This window comes from Marmota flaviventris, chromosome 15 (genome assembly GCF_047511675.1).
Source record: "Marmota flaviventris isolate mMarFla1 chromosome 15, mMarFla1.hap1, whole genome shotgun sequence".
Classification (NCBI taxonomy): Eukaryota; Metazoa; Chordata; class Mammalia; order Rodentia; family Sciuridae; genus Marmota; species Marmota flaviventris.
In genome coordinates, this window is record NC_092512.1 from 5,035,149 (window position 1) to 5,054,469 (window position 19,321).

Below are 19,321 nucleotides of genomic sequence, written 5' to 3' on the forward strand. Positions count from 1 at the left end.
GAATCCAAGGGTGGAGAACTGAGCTCTGGGACCACAAAGCTGCTGCTCATCAACCCCTTCACAAAGGAGATGGCTTTCAGACCTACCTGCTAAGAGTCTATCAGACGGAGACAGAGAAAGAACATCCCAGGAAAGGGAATGGCAGGAATGACAGCGGAGAGACCTTGGCTCGCCATTGAAAATTCCTCACGCATCAAATTAACACATTTCAAAGGAGGATATGGAGTCCAAACCATTGCTCTCACTCCCTAGCCCCCCTCAAATCCCTGGTGCCACATTCCTGTTGATTATTTCTTGATAGAATCCCTTTCAGGATGTGGAAAAGTGCTCCTATTTTAGGAAAACTTAATTAGAGTCGTCCTGCTTCATTCCCATGTGGTGTGCATAGCAGCTTCTCTGGCCACGTGTTTCTCCTGTCCCTCAGCTTTTGGTCCAACTTTTGTGCTCTAGGTAGTGACCAGGATTTCCTGTGTGGCTAAAAGTAAGTGCTGCCACTTGTTTCCCATTTATCCACCCATCTCTCTATTTCTCCAAGATTCACTGACCCTCTCACTAAGTATGTCCCATACTGGAGATAAATAGGGAAAGAGAACACCTGGTGTTTGGTGCTTCTATTTCAATTTTACCTCTTGGCATTATTTCATTTTAATTTTCTGTTTCTTGATACGGCCCTTACAAATTTAAAGCCTTTTGAGTTGAACCTCATGAGATCCTAAAACATCCCAAGGTTAAATGGGAGCCTGTTTCATAGGATATATTGGGTTTTTTTTTCTCCATGTCAAATTATTTACCTATATAAAATAATAATTCATTATTGTTAGCGGTAATCCATATGGCAGCAAACAATGTTGCAACCAATCATTATATCCAAATCAGTGATAATTAAAGTTAATTGGATATGTCTGAAAACCTGTGTATTCGGAATGCATGCATGGATTCTTTTCCAGTGCATATCTATCTGCTTGTGACAGCCAAAATACTGCTTACAGCCTGCGGCTGGGTAAGACAGAGGATATGTCCAGGAATGAATGCATCCGTCTCTATGAACAACAGACATCGGTACAGTGGATGCTTGTCCGGCAGGCATATCTTGCCACGAGCCATGGGGAATTCCCACATGGAGAGGATTCAGTGCGCACAGTGAGGCTGCAGAGGAGTTCAAGGGATGGCCAGGGAGAGAACTAGTCCATCACAGTTAAGAAATGTGATGAGATGTTTCAATAGAACTTGCAAAGAGCAAGTGTGGAGGTAGTGTGTGTGTGTGTGCGTGTTGTATATAAATGCTGTGGAAACCCACAGAAGTTTGAGGAAGGCTTACAACATACATGGATTGGTAAAAGGGGACAAAAAAATAAAAGCAATGGAATGAGCCAGAGTAGAGGACAAACACAGAAAGGGAGAGAAGGCCTGGGGTAAATATAGCAGAACAAAATGCACACACATCCTCTGGACCTTGGCTAATGGCAGCCCACACATGGAGCACAGACTCCCAACTGGCAAAATGAAGAAGAAGACACAATTACAATGATAAGATGCCTGATGCTCTGAGGAGGAAGAAGAACAGATTGCTTCAATGTGTGTGTGTGTGTGTGTGTGTGTGAACAATATTGCATTATATGGGTTTAAAAAGAAAAGCATTCCCCAAAGTGGGATTCCAGGGAGTACCCACATCATAGTTCTTTGGTAGAACTTGCACAAAATGCAGATCCTACAGGCCACCGCGGCCTGGTGATTTAACAGAGCATTATGATTTGCAGGATGGGTTACTGGGTTGATTCAGAGTTTGGGAATGGAGGCACAGGTGGGATTTCCCTACCAACCAGTTAAGCACTTCTGAGACACAGGACAGAAGGACAGTGAGGAGTAAAACAGGGCAGATTTGAGGAAGAGAGCGTCATGGCTTGTGGCACAGAAGGCACCACAGACACGGATCTGGAAAGGAAGGTTAAGAAGAGCATGGGGGTCACAGGGACCCCACTGAAGTCCACCTGTTCACCTTGGTCTAAAGGCAGGAGGATTTCCAGACTCAGTGGGAGGAGGGTTTGCACAGGTCATTCCTGCACAAATATGGGAAATGGGGCTCAGGAGACTAAGGGTATAGAAGCTGTCACTGCTGTTGCCCACATAAGAGTTGCAAGTGTCAAGGTAGAGGTTGGACAGGTGACCAGCAATAGGATGGACAGAAACCGTGCTGACGGATGGCCCAGCACAGCCCATGGAAGAGGATCAGGTTAAGTCCAGAGATGGAGGACTTCACACAGAGATGACAACCAGTGATGTGGCCCTACTCTGTGGCATGAAGTTGCTGTCCAGGGTAGTTGGGAGAGGCAGAGATTCTACTGAAAGGTGATAGGCATCCAGGTTGTGTGGGAATAACCATCATGATGACTTTAACAGTAATGGTATCTTACATTTATTAGCGGGTACTGTGTGGCAGGCATTGTGTGGAGTATTCTCTTTGATTCACTGAAACATCATTGTGTTTTATTACTCCTGTCTTATGGATGAAGATCCTGAGATTAAGAGATGTTAAGTTATTGTCCTAAAGTCACCCCACCAGGAAGGAAAGGGGTAGAAAGAGGCTTCCAGCCCAGGTAGTCTAATCCCTGTGGGTAGGACCACTGTGGGGTTGGTGGCCCAGAACTAAAGAGGAAATAATCGGAATAATAACAACTAATATTTTTTTGAGAACTGTCAACCCCTTGTGTACATTATCATATTTAGTTCACACAACAACAACCCTATGGAGTAAACATAATTTACTTCCATTTTACAGATGGAAATCAGTGGAGAGGTGGGCTCAATGATAGCATCAGAATTGGCACCTATGTAGCCTGCCTTCAGAAGCTCCCTCCTTAGCCACCAGTCCAAGTGAGGATTGGGGGACAAGGGAAAACTGATGAGTCATTGTCATGAGTAGATTTGAAGCCAACAGGGAGAGGAGGTATAGCCTAGAACACAGGTTTGACCATGAGGATCAGAGCCCAGGGCAGAACCGGGCACATAAGACTCGCTCAAGGACCAAGCTTGGGAAAGCGACTTGACCATGCAGAGCCTCAGTTTTCTCACTTGTAAATGGGGGACAATATTTCTTCATTCATAGTTTAATCTACATCAGGTAAGGTCTGCCACATAGCAACTTTTTCATAAGTATTAACTTCTTTTATTATTTCCATTATCATGCAAAAATACCTCAGGTCTTGTGAACCTAACCCTTGAAAGGAGATGTCTTTAGCTGAGAAAAGACAGGGTTAGGGAACGACGTGTATGCTGTGTAGTGTGTTTGTGTGCATACATATGTGTTGGAGGGGCGGGTAACAGCCCTTCATGAAATGAATGGTCACATAAGGTAATGACTTCATTTGGAATTAAGACTTATTGTGGTGTCAGTGAAGTCACAGCCAGGCTCAATCCAGCCACAGCTCCTAGGGAACTGCAGTGAGTTTAAAGCTGGAGCTCACAGGGAGTTTTCATTACCAAGGCAAATGCAGCTTGGAAGGTGGCTGGGGCCTTGCTTTGCCAGTCTTACTTCCAAGGAACTGGTGGCAAGAGGCTGCGTTGCTTTCATTGTGTGTGTGAAGTGAGGCTCGTGATTATGCAAAACAAATCTAGGAGAAGTTATTTATAGCATTTGGATTCAGCAAAATGTTAGCTTTCAAATGCTTTTTTTTAAACAACAATTTTTAAAACCCTAAGGACCTAAAGATAAATTCCATCCATATGTCTCTGCCTGAATTATGCTTAACCAGGAAGACGTTTCCCAAGAGGCCTTTGGATAGGAGATTTTTGTCCCTGCAGGATGAGCACATTCTTGCAAAGAAACAATCCCCACAAAAAAAGGTGGGATGGGAAGGGCTTTATTCCTTGAAGATGCACAGACACTTTCTTTGTAGCAGGCCCTATTCCTTGAGCTTGAGGTCCAGAAGTATGAAGAGCAGTGTCCCTTTAATGATAAGATTAGGAGGAACATCCAGCAAGAAAGTAGGCGGGGGGGCTTAGCCACAGGCCAGACAGGCATCAGCAGTCAATGGTGAAGCAGTGGTAGGTGCAAGAAGAATTGCTTGATCCAAACCAACGCCAGCTCTGCACTGCCAGATCCAGGGATTTTATTTTTCCAGAACCTAGAAACCTGCAATTCGAATGGGAAAATTGCCTGAATTTTAAATGTTTGCAACTTGTTCAAAACATTTTTTAAAATACCATGGGGATTAAACAAAACACGTTCACAGATAACATTTGGTTCCTGAGCTTCCAGCTATAAACCTGAAACAAACAATTCTAATACGAAGTACTAAAAGCTAAGAGAAAAGAAGCAGGGTTCTGCGGGGTACCAAGGAGGACACACCCGGCCCAGGGATGGGGGCTGAGTCCTGTCACCTGTGTGCAATGCTGGTGCTGGGAAGGCCAGCTGAGTAGAGGGACTGGGACATCTGGAAGTTAGTGTGAGACTCCCTTTTGACCAGGGGTGATGATTTTGAGCATGAGAAAAGAAAAATTGGGATACCGGTGTATGTGGGAAGCACAGACTTGCTAAAAATGAAAGGACACAAAATGCTAAAAAGAAGTGTCTTGAAATTGAAATGGTTACATGTAAGGATCCTCAAGATGACAATGAAGAGCTTCTTTCTTGTGGACTTGAGCCTCCTGGGGAAATGACTTCGCATTCCTGGGTGTGGACTTCCTCCTCTGCACATGTGGACACATCCCTGCCATGCAAGGGAACTTGGGGTTGGAGAAGACTTTATCACTGATTTATCCCATCACTAGCCAAGTTAGATTTCACTGTAAGTTCGCTTTTCCATCCTTCTCAAAGGAGGTGCTACTGAACATCTCATCCAGCCTGAAAGGACTCCAGATCTAATCCACAGGGAAATGAGGCCTCCAGGGGTCCTACCCTCAGGAAACGTGTTTAGCGGTTTTGGCACAGAGGCTTTCGCCAGCCAGCTACGTAAATGCTCTCCTTCCACTTTCCACAGGACTCACCCAGGGACCTTGTTCATCCAGAGTACCACAGAACTTGCAGGGAGAACCTGCTTTAAGCAATAGTGACTTTCATTTTGTGCTGGAATTCTCTACTGTTTCTCTAATTTAGGAAATAGAACAGCTGAGTATTTCAAGCGGGCCAGAGTCGGTTTCTGAATCCCTCGGACTTTATTTCTTTTGCAGGTGGAAGACGCGCTGAGCGGAGTCGAGTTTCAGCTCAAGGCGGACCTGCACTTTACCGACAGTGAAGAGCAGTGAGTTGCGCTGGCCCTGCGGCTTCCCCGCCCTGTCCCCACCCTGGGGCATCCCCAAGGCTCAGTCCTCACAACACCTTTCAGAAACCCAGTTCCTGGAAGCTGCCAGGTCCCCACTAGTCACAGCTGACCAGGAACGGCCAAGAAGGTCTGTGTGGGCATTTCAAACTGTGCATTTGAGGCAGGTGGCTCCGGTTCTGTGTGCACAGAAATCTCCCCACTTCTCAGCTGCACTGGCTGATGCCTTCTGTACTCAGTACCTTTTCACTGCGGTAGTAATTGGTGGTTTTAGAATAACGACCCTGTGAGGCCGTAAAATTCAAAGCCTCTTCTGAATCAGAGGAAATTTTGCCAGGACTCTGCATCTTTGTGCAATGGATAAGCCTCACCCTGGGAAAACCACCTTCGTGATCATGGTACCTCCCCTGCCAGGTGACTCTGCATCTTTGTACTGAATACCTTCTGTTGTGTTTCAACTCTCTGAAAATTGAAAATCCATTTATGTATAACCTGCTGATTGAATCACTGGGAAGTGACTCTCTTCCTTCTCATGGTTGCTTCCTTTAATTCTTTTCTGTGGCCTCTGCCTTCAGCCCTGAGTGAACTGTCATCTCATTTAGCACAGTGGAGTCTTCCAGGTCATAAGTAAATCATCCTTTACCTCGGAATTGAAAACTCCAAGCAGGAATGTCAAAACTCTAAACTCTCGTCCCGGTTATAACTTCCACCTGCCTTCTTATCCCACCCTGGATCCAGGTTCCCGGGGTGAGGACGCCCAGTGCAGAGGCAGGGCATGGGTGGGGCTTTGTATTTCTTCCCCAGCTTTCTTCTCCACTGTGGTTTTGGGGACAGGCCGTGAGGAGGGAGAAGATGGAGAAAATGGCATGAAACGAAATTGGGTTGGTGGAAGGTAGGGCCCGTTTTGTGGCAGTTGCTGAATCCGCCTCAGAGCGTTCTTGTTAATTCCTTGGAGATCCACTCATTAGACCCCCAGCCACCTCCCCAGCCACCTCTGTGGTTCTCTGATCCAGTGGGGCCTTTTCCAGCCAGGTGACGGTGTCGTGCAGCACATTCTCGGAGGCAGTGTGTTAGTCAGCTCTCCATCGCTGTGAACAAAATGCCTGACAAGAACAACCTGGAGGAGGACAAGCTTATTTTGCTTCAGAGTTTCAGCCCATGGTTAACTACCACCATTGCCCTGGCCTAAGGTAAGGCAGAGCTTCATGGTGGAAGGGTGGGGCAGAGGGAAGTTACTACACTCAGGGCAGCCAGGAAGAAGAGGGAGAGAGGAGTGAAGGTGTCATAGAGAAGATGAGCCCTTCCTGGGTACGCCCCTAGTGACATGACACACCTCCCCCAACCGTGCCCCACCTGCCCATCACCTAGACCATTCAAACTAGGATGGCTGATTAGGTTACAGTTCTCGTAGTCCAATCATTTCACCTCTGAACGATCTTGCATTAAGGGGATACCTCACAACCATAACCATGACATTCTGTCCCTGTTCCCAAGAGCTCATGTCTATCTCACAAGGAAAAACACATGTAGCCCTTTCCACAGAACTCACCCAGGGACCTTGTTCATCCAGAATACCACAGAACTTGCAGGGAGAACCATTATTGCTTTAAGCAATAATGACTTTCATTTTGTGCTGGAATTCTCTATGGTCTTAACAGTTCCAGCATTGCCCACAAGTTCAAATCCAAGTCTCCTCTGATACTTAAGGCAAACTCTTGGCTGTGAGCCTTGCAAAAAGTTACATACATCCAACACATAATGGCAGAGACTAATCATTCCCATTCCAAAAAGGAAAGATAGGAACATTGCAAGAAGGGATGGGGCCAAAGCAAGACTGAAACCTAGCTGAGCAAACGTTTCCCGTGGCTCTGCCTCTAGCATCTGGTGCACATGGTAGCAAGTTGTTGTCTCCGCAGGGCTGGGTGGCCTGCCTCTGTGACCGTGCCAGGCGAAGCCCACATGGCCCCTCTTCTAGCCTGGCTCTATCCTCAGACAGTAGTGTCCTGGCAGACAGTCCATGTTGCTGGCATGTTCCTGGAGCTTTGGGGGGATACCTCATATCCAAACACAACAGGCAGACACTCCTCCAAGGATCCCACATCTAGTTCCTGGGAAATATACAAAGTCACTTGAACCCCCATCTCACATTCATGGAGAATCACCCCCCCCATGGCTCTTCTCTCTCCCTCAGACTAGTCCAGACTCATCCAGCTGCTCAGCGGAGAGCCTTAGAAGGATGAGGTAGTCACCAGGACCTATTTGCACAGTTCTAGGGGATGCAGGCCAGAGTGTAGTAACTTCCCTCCGCCCCACCCTTCCACCGTGATGCTGTGCCTTATCTCAGGTCAGGACAATGGTGGAGTTAACCATGGGCTGAAACTCTGAGGCAAAATAAACTTTTCCTCCTCCAGGTTGGTCTTGTCAGCTCACTTGGGGACCCTTCCTCTGCTGGCAGACGGTGATAAGGAGCAAACTTCCTCTCACCACTGTCCTCTGGAGAACCTCAGATACACTGACCACTTTACAGAAATTAAAATCAATCCTCACATCTGGTCTTGCCTTTTTCTTTGGCAAATGAGGACTAGGAGGCTGACAGTCCAGTATTTGAAGGCCTCCATCCCTTCAAAATTCTGACTTCCTCCAAGGACTTTCTCTCAGTTCTCACGGATCCAGTCCCTGAAATCTACCTAGTAGTGGTGGGTATTTTCATAACATGGGCAGATGAGTCTGGATTGCGGGTGGGATCTGAACCAAAGAGAGGCCTGATTGGGTCTGGGCATTGGAGAATGGACCTGTGTTGATGTGGCTGGGCTTTCCTGGTCTCTGGGCTCTCACAGTGTCTGTCCAGGGTCCTGATCCATGTCTGGGCTCAACATTGTGGACTCCTCCTTCTTGTCTTTATCAGGACCCCCTAGACATCTGCTTCTCTCCTTACATCTGCTTCCCACTTTGTGGGAAAGTGGAGGCTTAAGAAATCCTGTGTATATTCTCAGAATCAAACCATTGCTTCCATTGTTCACATGCCCCCCTCCACCATCTGAGGTCTCTATCATTCACTCCTCTGATAACCCACCAATGCCCTATGTCCCCGTGTCCACTTCCTCCAGAGTTTTCATCCATGGCTCTCTGGTAGGCATTCCCAGTTAACCATAGAAACCTACCATTGATTCCAACCCCAGCCTGGAAATCGCTCCCCGATATTCCCTTTAAGAAGCTCTAATGTAAGTCATAGTGGACACAGTAAATGACACTTTCCTTCCAGAAGAAGTCATTGATGGTGAGCCTGTGCACAGGAGGTTGAGTGAATCCTTGTATAAGATGCAGCCATTGGGGTTTAGTTCTCATTAACTCTGAAATATTGGGAGAGTCCCTGTGTTTTTCCAAATCTTAGTAGCCCTGTTTATAAAATAGGCATTATTATTGGGTCTGTTATGCGGATTAAGAGGGACAATACATATAGCAGTCCCAGTGCATGGCCTGCTGAACAGGTGACTGCTTTTATGGCTTTAGAGATGAAAGTAAGGTCAGGCTTCAATGTGTTGCTTCCTCTGTGCAATATGAAGCTCTTAATAACAATCTGAACGGGGCTTGCATGAAGTACAAGATTAGCTAAGGGGAACAGGAAGCCAGCAGCTGGGGAAGATTGGAAATGCCATAGATTTTCATTTTCTTAAATTGGGTTTAAGGATGCTAAGGCATCTGTAGCACATCCCGGGGGAAGACATTAGACTTTGAAGCATCACCAGGTCAGCTGGCTTCTTTGGCCCCAGGTAGAAAACAAACAAATAGCAATCAAATGGAGCAGGTTGGAAGAGCACTTGAAGCCCATCTCATCCACTGGCTCCAATAAAGGTGGGATAAAGCTGGCCCCTGGGGACATTTGTCCTTGTCCAGAGACACAGGGGTGAGAGGGATATTGGAATCTGGTGGGTATAGGCCAGAGATGCTGTGCAGACTCACAGTGCACAGGACAGCCCCGATCCCAGCAAAGTCTCTTCAGGCCCCAGAGTCAACATCCCTGAGACTGAGGCACCCTGCTCTGGCCTAACTGCACCCTATACCTGCCTGCAGAGATCTTCCACACCTCTGGCCTCAGGCCAGGGAGCACACGCCTTGTAGTCATATCCCTTTCTGTCCCCAAACTGCTCTGCTGCCCAGGAGATTCTTTCCTTGAAGGGGCAGTCCATTCTTATGTCCTTCCTTAATTTGATTCTTCTTACATAAAGAACACTCTCAGTGTGGATGGCTGTTCGGCTCAGGAGACCTCTCCAAGCCACCTCTTCATCTCCAGGCTACACCCTGGGCTCTCTCCCTGCCGATCTGCTTCTTTGTTATTGTCTTTACTTGCTTTTTGTTCATTGGCCTTGGGTCATTTATAAGGACCCAGGCATTCTCCCCTGCCTGGGTGCTGTTGAGTTTATCTCTGTCTTTTCTAAGTTGAGATAGCCCCAGCATCTGCGTTTGGTCTCCAGGAACTGGCTCTACTCATCTCAGGGCACCGAAGGGCAGTCAACTCCCACTTTCTTCATTGGTGACTCTGATCAAAGTGGCTTAAATTCGTGCTAACGTTTTTACACCTGTGCTACCCTGTGACTTGTTTAACCACCTGTTAAACCTCCTCTTAAACGGCCTGTTGGTCAGGCCCTAAGAATGTGTCTGTGACTTGCAGGAGCCTGGGTCTGAACAGACTCAGGGCAGTGTTAAAGTAACTCGGAACAGACGTGCAGTCAGAAGGACATGGTCTGACCTTTCCATTTTGCTTGTGACTTTGAGCAAGTTAATTACCTCACTTGGCCTTTTTTCCTCTTCAGTAAGTGGAATAACATTAGTAAATACCTCCTATGAGTATATATAGAGGAAGGGAAAAGCAGTGTGTTCGATACCTAGACAGGCCTCATGAATTATCAGCTTGGAATTAAGTGCAATGCTAATGACTCTCTGAGCTCCTGGGTAGAGACTCCATCCCATCCTCATGCGAGTTCTTCCTGGTCACTTGCAGCTTATTTATGGAGTTGCACGGGGCCTGTGGTTTCAGCTCTGTCACAAGGCCTCCATTGGCCCAGGAGCATCAAGGACTGCAATGGACAGCTGTTGGGGGCTGTGGGCGGCTGCTCCCTTGACTCCAGTGCCTTGCCTCACCTCCTCACCTGTGGAGGAAGGAAAAGCTTCTCTCTTGACTCAGTCCTAGAAGACACTCCTCCAGTGTTCTCACATGCTCGGGCTCAGCACAGCTCACAGAGCCTGAGGGACTGGAGGTCAGTGCTGGTCCTCCTGAGGTCCACTGTATCTGGTGTTATTTTTAGAGGAGACTCAAGCTCCCTTTATAAGCAAAGGTACCGCTGGGTCTTTCCTTCCAGTTGATTACCTCTGAGCATCCGGTGCACACCTGTCATGACGTGTCAGAACAAAGGTGGGGGCCTGCACGAAACCGCTCAGACCCATTGGCCATGCGCTCCGGGTCCATTCTTGCTTTTGCTCAATCAGTCATCCACCTCAATAAGCACACTGTGCAACTTCTACTCTTGCCAGGCCTACTTGGGTGTCGGGGCTGGAAAGACGGAGTCGTGGCAGCTCCTGTCCTTGGAGTAGAAATGTGACTGAAGGTGCAGGTTCTGAAGTGGATCAGCACAGTAAGCTCAGTGCTGCAGTTGGTGGAGCATCGAGAGAGGAAGGGAAAGACAGCCAGGAGGCTGTGGCATTGAGAGGAGCAGTGAGGGAGTTGGGCATCTTGGTCACCTGAAGTGTGGGTGTGGTGTCCCTGACAGAGCATGAGTTCCAGATCTGCCGTGTAGCTTTAGCTCCTTCACTTGCTGATCATGAAGAAAATGATTCCTACCAGGCAGAGTTGTGCAGATTTTAAGATGAGCGTGCCCTGTGTTTGGCCTGTGGACCATTGGACCACAGCAGGGAAAACCTCATCACTAATATGAGCCACTTGCATGTTTTCCAGGTTAAGGGACGTGGCCGGGGCACCAATGATCAGCAGCCGCACACTCGGCCTGCACTTCCACCCCCGGAGAGGTCTGCACCACCAGGTCCCTGTCATGTTCGACTACTTCCACCTGTCAGTGATCTCTGTGACCGTTCACGCTGCCCTGGTGGCTCTGCAGCAGCCCCTGATCAGGTATGAAGTTAGAGGTGGCCCTGAGTCATGGAGAGTCACCTCCCATCACAGGTGTGGCTGGAGGCATGGAGCTTGCCCAGGGAGGTCAGTTCCGAGCAGAGAAGCTGCCTCCAGGCTGTGGGTGTAGGTTTGGGCCTCACTAAGAGACACAGAAGAGCTAGAGGAGCCGTGTGGAGGGACCACCAGGAGGCAGAGGGGCACAGGGTGGAGTCCAGGGGCTAAAAATCTGCAAACTGTGGCTCCCACCAGGGAAGGCCTGGAGTCTTCACCTGCCTCACTTTTATGTGTCTTATTTGACAAGTCATCTTATGTCCTGAGTCCCATGAGCTTCAGCTCTAAGGCAGGAGTGCTAACGGGTGCCATCTACATGCGTTGTAGTGACTCCCAGATGACAGGGCCAGCCACGTGGCAAGAGTTCCATGCTCTCTCTCCTCCTTGGTGGCTATTTGTTCAAATGCGGGTGACCACGTGTACGATTGCTCCTTCGCGGTTCCTCTTCAGTGGCTTTCCTGGGACAGCCTCCAAGTTCCCGGGGAGCACTAAGGCAGAGCAGAGACAAAGCTGACCATAGCAAGTTCACTGTGCTGCACATGACCTCTTTGAACGCCCCAGCATGGCTGACCATGGGCCTCTAAATCATCTCACAATATCTCACGTGCATGTAGACTAAAGGTGCAAATGTGTACGATGAGCTATTTAGGGGTAGAATCTTGTAACACAGATTTTTGGAAAGGGAATTGTCCCAATTTCCTTTTCCTGGATGGTTTCTCAGTGCCAAGAGTAAGTGGGGCTCACAGGGAATGTGAGGTGGATTCTGAGAGGAAAAAAGTGAATCACTTTTTGGAGGGTTTGCAGTAGTGTGGGCTTTGGGCACAGAGGGCAATCGTGCCTGGGAGCTAAAGTCAGAGCACATGGCAGAACCCAAGAGAATAGGGAATTGAGGGGTGCCGACAGCTGGTGAGCAGCAGCCCCCAAGCCTGGGGCCACATGGCCCACAGTGCTCTGCTGAGAAGCCCTTAACCTTGACTGAGCTGTTTGATAGGAGCTGTGCTCTGAAGATTAAGGAGGCACTTGGGTCAGGGAGTCTGTGGGGCTGTTCGTTCTCCTTGCATCATGAGCACTTGCTGAGCACCTGGTGTGCTAGAGAAGGCATCAGGTTCTGCCCTGCACATCCTACTGTGGGATCCTCAGGGTCCTCGAAACAGACCTTTCCTTCAAGGAGCTCACTCGCAGAGGAGCCGGCCAATCTGCATGTGTGGAAATATAATATGGTATGCGTTGTTGCAGTGGAGCTTGGTGGAAAGTGTTCTAGGATTTATCATCTTAGGAACACAGGGATGCGGACCTGGACTTGGAAAATCACTGGAAAAGTAGGCTCCAGAAGCAGCAGAGTGTTGTTGTTCTGTGAAGCAAGTTCCCCAGCCCTGAAGTTGCTTTGAGGATTGGCAGATGGGGCCTGGTGCAGAGTTCAGGGTCATCTCTGTGTCAGTGAGGTGAGACCGGTGTCCTGAGATCAGCCGTTGTGCCAAAGGCAGGTGACAGCCTGGGGGAGGAAGGGCAGAGCTCTCTCTGTGATTCCAGCTCCTCAAGAGTGGGTCATCCTCCTTAGATGCAGTCACCGCCATCTCATTGTCCAGTCTACCAGTTAGTTCCTGGGGGTCCCTAGGCAGGTGACCTAAACTCCCTCAACACCTGTTTCAACATATAAACAATGATGAATAAGGAATTTCTTTCAGATGGAGGTGAGATTGAGCCAACAGAGAAGATGGGGATGCCTTGGAACAAGTAGAGGGCCTCCCCCTTGGGGAAAATGTCCTTGGCTCAGGGCTTGGTTTGCTGTGCTTGAACCACTCACAGCTTGAACCTGGAAGCTCTGAGATGAGCAGATCAGACTCCCCAAACCCAGAAGGTGCAGAGCCTGGCAGAGATCCCCATAAGCAGTGAGTCCCGATTCAGAGTGACGCCAGTTAAACTGAGGGGTGTGCCCAGTATCCAGAGAGCCCCTATAGGGTAGGGTTAAAAGTAAGGGCTTTAGGGTCAGAAGGGCCAGGTGGCAATCCTGAGTGCCTGCTTGCCAGTAGTGTTGATTTGAGCACGTGGGAAAGAGAGTATATATACAGCCCTTGGCCATGCATCCAGTAGGTTAACTGTTACTGAGAATCAACCACATTCCAAGCTCTGATCTAGACCAAATGAATACGGGCTTAATAACTGGCAGGTGACTTTGAGAGTGGCAAGAAGCAGTTCTGCTTGAAACCCAAAGGAAAGCTTTGCAGAAGAAATGGGCTTGGTGTTCCGTGTGGTGGTGAGATGGATTCAGGAGGGTGAATTAGAGCCAGATTTTAACAGTGTGATTAGAGACATGCTAAGGAATTGAAAGTCCAGTTACTCTGTAAAGTAACCTGAAGGTTTGAGCAGAGCAGCCTGGTAGAGCTGTGTTTTGTAGAGATCCCTCTGGCTGGCTGGAGAGAGGTTCCATCAAGAGGGGGCAGGAGCAAAGACAGACTGCGGGAATGTTCACATCACCTTAAGTGGCAGTGTGAGCAGGGCTTTCCCTCTGTGCCGCTGGCAGCCCTGATGCTATTCTAATGAGGACTGGGCATCTGTGGACTCTTGGTAGAAAATGTACCCCCGTCAGGAATGGTGTCTGCCAGGTTTGCCTTGAGGACCTTCCGGAGAAGGATGCAGATAAATCCACAGTGGGAGCTTATACTTCTCCGGAGATGAAGGTAAAAATAGGACTGTCTTCCGTTCCCTGGATTTTGCAGGAAGAATTTCTATCTTGGCTCATGGTAGCTGAGAACAAAGGGAACCCTTTAAGATTGTGGGAAATACCTGTCAAATAGGACAAGCACTAGCTTTTCTAGAAAAGCAATTTTAAACAGCATCAGTCAGATCCAATAAGTATGAAGGAGGTGTGAAATTAAAACTTAACCTCAAAAGACCCTTAACCTTCAATGAGAGACTGAAGAAAAGAATTCAAGTTTTAACCCTCAAATGGGGCAGGTGGACTTCTTCTGAGGTGTTCCCATCCTTCACAAAGACAAAACAAGGGCAACACTTAAATGAATACTGTTTTGCTATATGCACACCTATAGGTACATCTATTCTACTTTTCTTCTGGAAAGTTCCTTCCACCCATCTTCTAGCTGAATGGGAAACTTGCCTCAACTCTCAACTCAAATCAGAATCATGCTGATATTACATTAGACAGCTGTGCCTCCATACAGGGTGGGGCTTGTTTCCAGGACCCCCACAGATACCAAAACCCATGGATGTTCAATGCCAGTATATAAAATGGTGTGATTTGCACACAGCCTACACACATCCTCCAGAAACTTTAAGTCATCTCTGGATCACCTTCAATGTCTAATAGAATGTAAATGCTGTGTGGAGCGTTGATATGCTGTATTGTGTAGGGAATGGTTATAAGGAAAGTGTCTGTACATGTTCAGTTTAGATGCTATTTTTTTTTCTGAATATTTTCAATCCTTGAGTGGTCAAGTCTGTGGAACTGGAGGGCATGGAAGGGGGATTATAATAGTCCTGCCTTTAGACACGACTAGTATGGATACGCAGATAGAACTAGGCTGATGGTTGCATCATCATTAAGAGTTACTGACTTTTTGTGGATCTTCACTATTGGCTAGACGCTGTGCTTAAAGCCACCTTGGCTGATCTCAGGGAGTCCTGGCAGTGACTCTGCGGTTCCAGTGTGATCATCAACCCTTCTGACCCATGGAGAGACAAGGCAGAGGAGGTTAAATCTGACCCTGGCACATAGTGTGCTGGTGATGCTTCTGGGACTTGTCCCCTGGCAGATAGGCTTTATGGCCAGCTGCTCATTTAGACACATGTATTAGGCAGCAAGTCCCTGCCTGAACATCCATCCTGGTCACCCACTGTGTTTCAAGAACTACCTTTCCCTGCTTGCAGGCCTCAATGTAGTTCCACTGCATTCTCCAGGGACTGGTTTGCCCACCTCCCTCCCTTTCTCTATACCATTAGTAAGGTGAGCACCACCTCAGCTGCCTGGCACATGGTGTGAGACTATTCAGATTTGAATAAGTGGATTAAGCCAAAATAGAATGTCAACTTTTTTCTCTGTCAGTATTTTGAGTGGGAACGTGGGTCTCTTGGAGGAAACCCTGCACGATTCTTTTGAGCACCTATGATAAAGATGATGCCACCTGCTTATCACGAAGACCCTCTGCCCTCATAGACCTGCAGTCTCCCTGTGCAGTGTTTATCACACGGACGATAAGAAATAATGTAGTGTTAGGGTATCTAGTAGGTGAGATCTGAAGGCCGACCTGCATCAGTACATTAATTGATGAACGTCACAAAGGACAAGGTAGGTGAGGCGATCCCAAAGGCTAGCTAGTAAGATGAGGAGCAACGATCACCCTGCCTCCCTCCCTCCTTGATTCTAGAGTTGATCAGACCCACCACACCACGACAGTTGATCTCCACGGGGAATCAGAGTGGGCCAGGTCTGTGTTTGTCAGCTGAGCAGATTACAGTCCTGCTAGCTACCGTGGACTCGGGGAGGGCTCTATTATTGGCATTGTCTTGGACACTGACTGTTCTCTTGCTTGGCTCAAGGAGGTGGATATTCTTTTATATTCTTCTACCAAAGAGCAGGCAAAGCCTCAGGAGGAGGCTCACTTCAGGTGACAGCACTGGGGAGCCGTGTGAGCAGGGCTGCCCTTCTGCCCCTGGCCAGGCGCCCGTCCACCTGCTGCTCGGGGTGGTGTGGCCTAGACCTCAGTCTCCCTCAGCTGGCATGCTCATGGCATCTCAGGCAGGCATTTCTTTGCTAGTTTCTGGATGTGTGTCATCTATGGCTGCCAAGTATACATGCCAGTTGACCCCTTTGTCCTCCCAACATCCCCAAATGTCCTGTCCAGACCCTGTGAGGGGGGGATCTCCTTCTAAGTGACCTGCCTGTGGGCTCCCAGCAGTGCCCCTCAAGGGTGCTGAATTAAGGCCACCATCACCTTCTTTACCTGAGGTTTCTCCTTCACTGTGTTCCTTTTAGTTTTGCTCGTCCGGGAAGAGGCTCCTGGCTTGGTAAAGGCGGCCCAGACGTGGGAACAGAACAGTCCATCATTTCTCTGGAGAACTTGGTCTTTGGAGCTGGATATTGCAAGCCGACTTCCTCAGAGGTAAGGTCAGCCCTGGGGCCATGGACCTGTACCTGCCAACTGTGTTCGCAGAGTGTGTGTTCTGTGAGAATCCTGCATCTTTCAAAGTCCTCCTAGAGATGCTTTGCTCTGCTGATCCCTTCCCCTGGCTGTCCATCCATCCTCCTCTTTATTACTGCAACATTTATTAGACACATCCTCATGCCAAGCCCTGTGGTGGGCTCAGGTGATATGGCCCTCAGAAGGTACCATTATGCATTGCCCCTTAGAGAGAGAGGTCTCTGGAGGCCAGGCTGCTGTGTGGTGAGGGGCTTCTCTCAGATGGTGTGTGGACGCTGAAAGGCTCTTGGCGTTGAGTCATGCCTGGCCTCAAAGGCTGGCTCCATCCTTCATTTCTTCATTCTTTGAGTGTAACTTTCCCCAGCTGTGGAGTGGAACCAGGAAGAGGTAGTCTGTCATGGAGGATCAGGTGTGCCAACACTGCCATGAATGTGAAGTCCTCAGCACCATTCCTGGTGCTCAGTGGTCACTCAATCATTATGCATCTCCCGTCCTTTCCCTTGCTCCTTCTCTCCCAGAAACATGTGCTACTACTTTCCTGTGATGTGCAGGGTTTGGCTGCAAATGTACGACTATCCATATTTCTCCTGAGCTGGTATGTGATGTGTTTCTATTAGTGATCTGCTCAGAAATAACCAGCTTTTATTATTCAGGATTGTCAGGAAAAACAGGACCCATAGGACCATTCCTTGTTTTGCATAAGAACTAAAAAATCATAGATCAAGGAGAGTGAGAGAGAGAACATGCTCTCTCACTGACTCTCTCATTTGTTCTATTCAGACCTTCAGTGAATTAGATAAGCACAGTATACAGTGGTGAGGGCAATCTGTTTTACTCAGTCTACCAGTTCGCATGTTAATCGCATTCAGAAGCATCCTCACAGTCATCCAGAGGCCTTCTAAGCTCGGCCACTTCCCAGGAGTGCTCTATCCTCCTGTGCAGATGGACTCTATGCTCAGACTGTCCTGAGTAACAGCACCATGTTGGCTCACTCACCTCCAACATCACCTCTCCCAGCTCTGAGACCTGGCTGGGAGATCAGCCTGCAGCATTTGCCCATCGCAGATCCACGTGGCTCTGGCTGCTGTGTCCAGTGTTCTCAAGATCCTGAGAAGCAGAGAGAAGGGCTACCAAGGTCTTCCTGAGGGACAGGGAAGTAGAAGCAGCACGGGACTTGGTGTGCTGTGGAGCAGATGTTAGAGCCACATGGGATCAGTTTGCAGGTGAATCCCATAATGTATAGATGCAGGACCTCGGGTGACCACTGATATTCCAGAACCTGGTGTCCCCAGCATCAACACAGGGTCACCGAGTGACTGGGGAACTGACTAGAAAGCAGTGAGCCTCCCAGCATGGAGGGGGCTCTCTTTACTACATCACACACATGAGAGGGCCCCCCACCTGGGATGGGCCACAAGGAGAAGCCTGATCTTCCTGTCTACACCCTGAAGGTCTACAGCAGAATGTCCAGGCCGAGGTGTAGCCCTAGTTGTCCCCCAGTTTCCCTGCCGCTGGAGCACTGATGGCCGACTCTGTGGGACCAGTGGCTCTGCAAAGATCCTCAGGCCTTGGCTGAAGTGTTGTGAATATATCACAGTTTAAGTTTTCCCTGCAACCAGTCCTACCCCACCAGTAACACGTGCTGTACCCTAGAGCTCTCTAGCAGGCCTCCCACCTAAAATCTTCAGCTCAGACTGCTTTCTAGGGAACATGGCCTGGGATATCAGTGACCCAATAGTCACAGCTCAATTGGAAACATTTTAAACACTTGCTTCCCAAGTTGAGGTCCTTAGTCGGTTCCACAAAAGCAGATGAAAACGATACGATCAGCCCTTTTCCCTGAAGGCCCTCTGCTCCCTGCATGTGCTCAGGGCCTGCTCAGAGGTCAGCACGGCATGAGGCACTCGGACTTCCTAGGATGAACACCTTCTCCCCAGGGCTGTAGAAGTCTCAGTCTCCTTCCCTGGGGCTCAGAGTGGTGGTAATAGAGACCATCTCATTAGCTGACCATCCCCAGGGCCAAGCACCAGGCCTGGGACTGGCTTCTTCTAAAGGAAGCACCTGTCTAATTCCCCCAGCGGAGGATGCGATCTGTGCTTGAGCAAGGGGGGAGGAGTGAATGGCACAAGTGTATGGTCACAGTCATGTGGAGAACTGGACAGTCTAGTCTGTGGGCCACTCAGACCCATCCTGGCTGTGTATGGTAGCAGACGTGATCCTAATGGGAAGGAGCTGAAGGGTGATGAACATCTCCATGGACATCTGAGGGCCTTGTGCAGCTGCCCTGGGTGATGGAGGGCACCCTAGGGCTGCCATGTGATGCACATTGTGGGTGGTTTCAGCCCACTGAACTCTTACAGATGACATGTCTGAGCATGGCCTCGTCCAGTCTTCAACTTGGACACTGTCTTAATATGGTTCAGAGAAGATTCTGGGGCAGATGCCAGCTATGATCAGTGCTGTGGGACTTTGGGAGCTAATTCATTCCTGCGGAAACTCAGTTTTCTCAACTGTGAAATGGAATAATGTCTTTTCTTCAGAGAAGATTTCAGAGTTAACATGTGTAAAAACATTACAGAAATAGCTGTGTGTGGTAGCCCACGCCTGTAATCTCAGCAACTCGGGAGGCTGAGGCAGGAGGATAGTGAGTTCAAAGCCAGCCTCGGCAAAAGCGAGATGCTAAGCAACTCAGTGAGACCCTGTCTCTAAATTAAATACAAAATACGCTGGGGAAG

General features: G+C 48.7%; 1 protein-coding gene across 1 annotated transcript in view; it reads left to right on the forward strand.

Annotated features, from left to right (window-relative positions):
- The window catches only part of Fam135b (family with sequence similarity 135 member B), a 196,893-nt gene that overhangs the window by 93,316 nt on the left and 84,256 nt on the right, over positions 1–19,321 (forward strand). Inside the window, exons 4-6 of the mRNA XM_027952280.3 lie at positions 5,167–5,237; positions 11,206–11,379; positions 16,421–16,547. Coding sequence (XP_027808081.3) covers positions 5,167–5,237; positions 11,206–11,379; positions 16,421–16,547 — 372 coding nt within the window. The remainder of the gene's footprint in view (positions 1–5,166; positions 5,238–11,205; positions 11,380–16,420; positions 16,548–19,321) is intronic.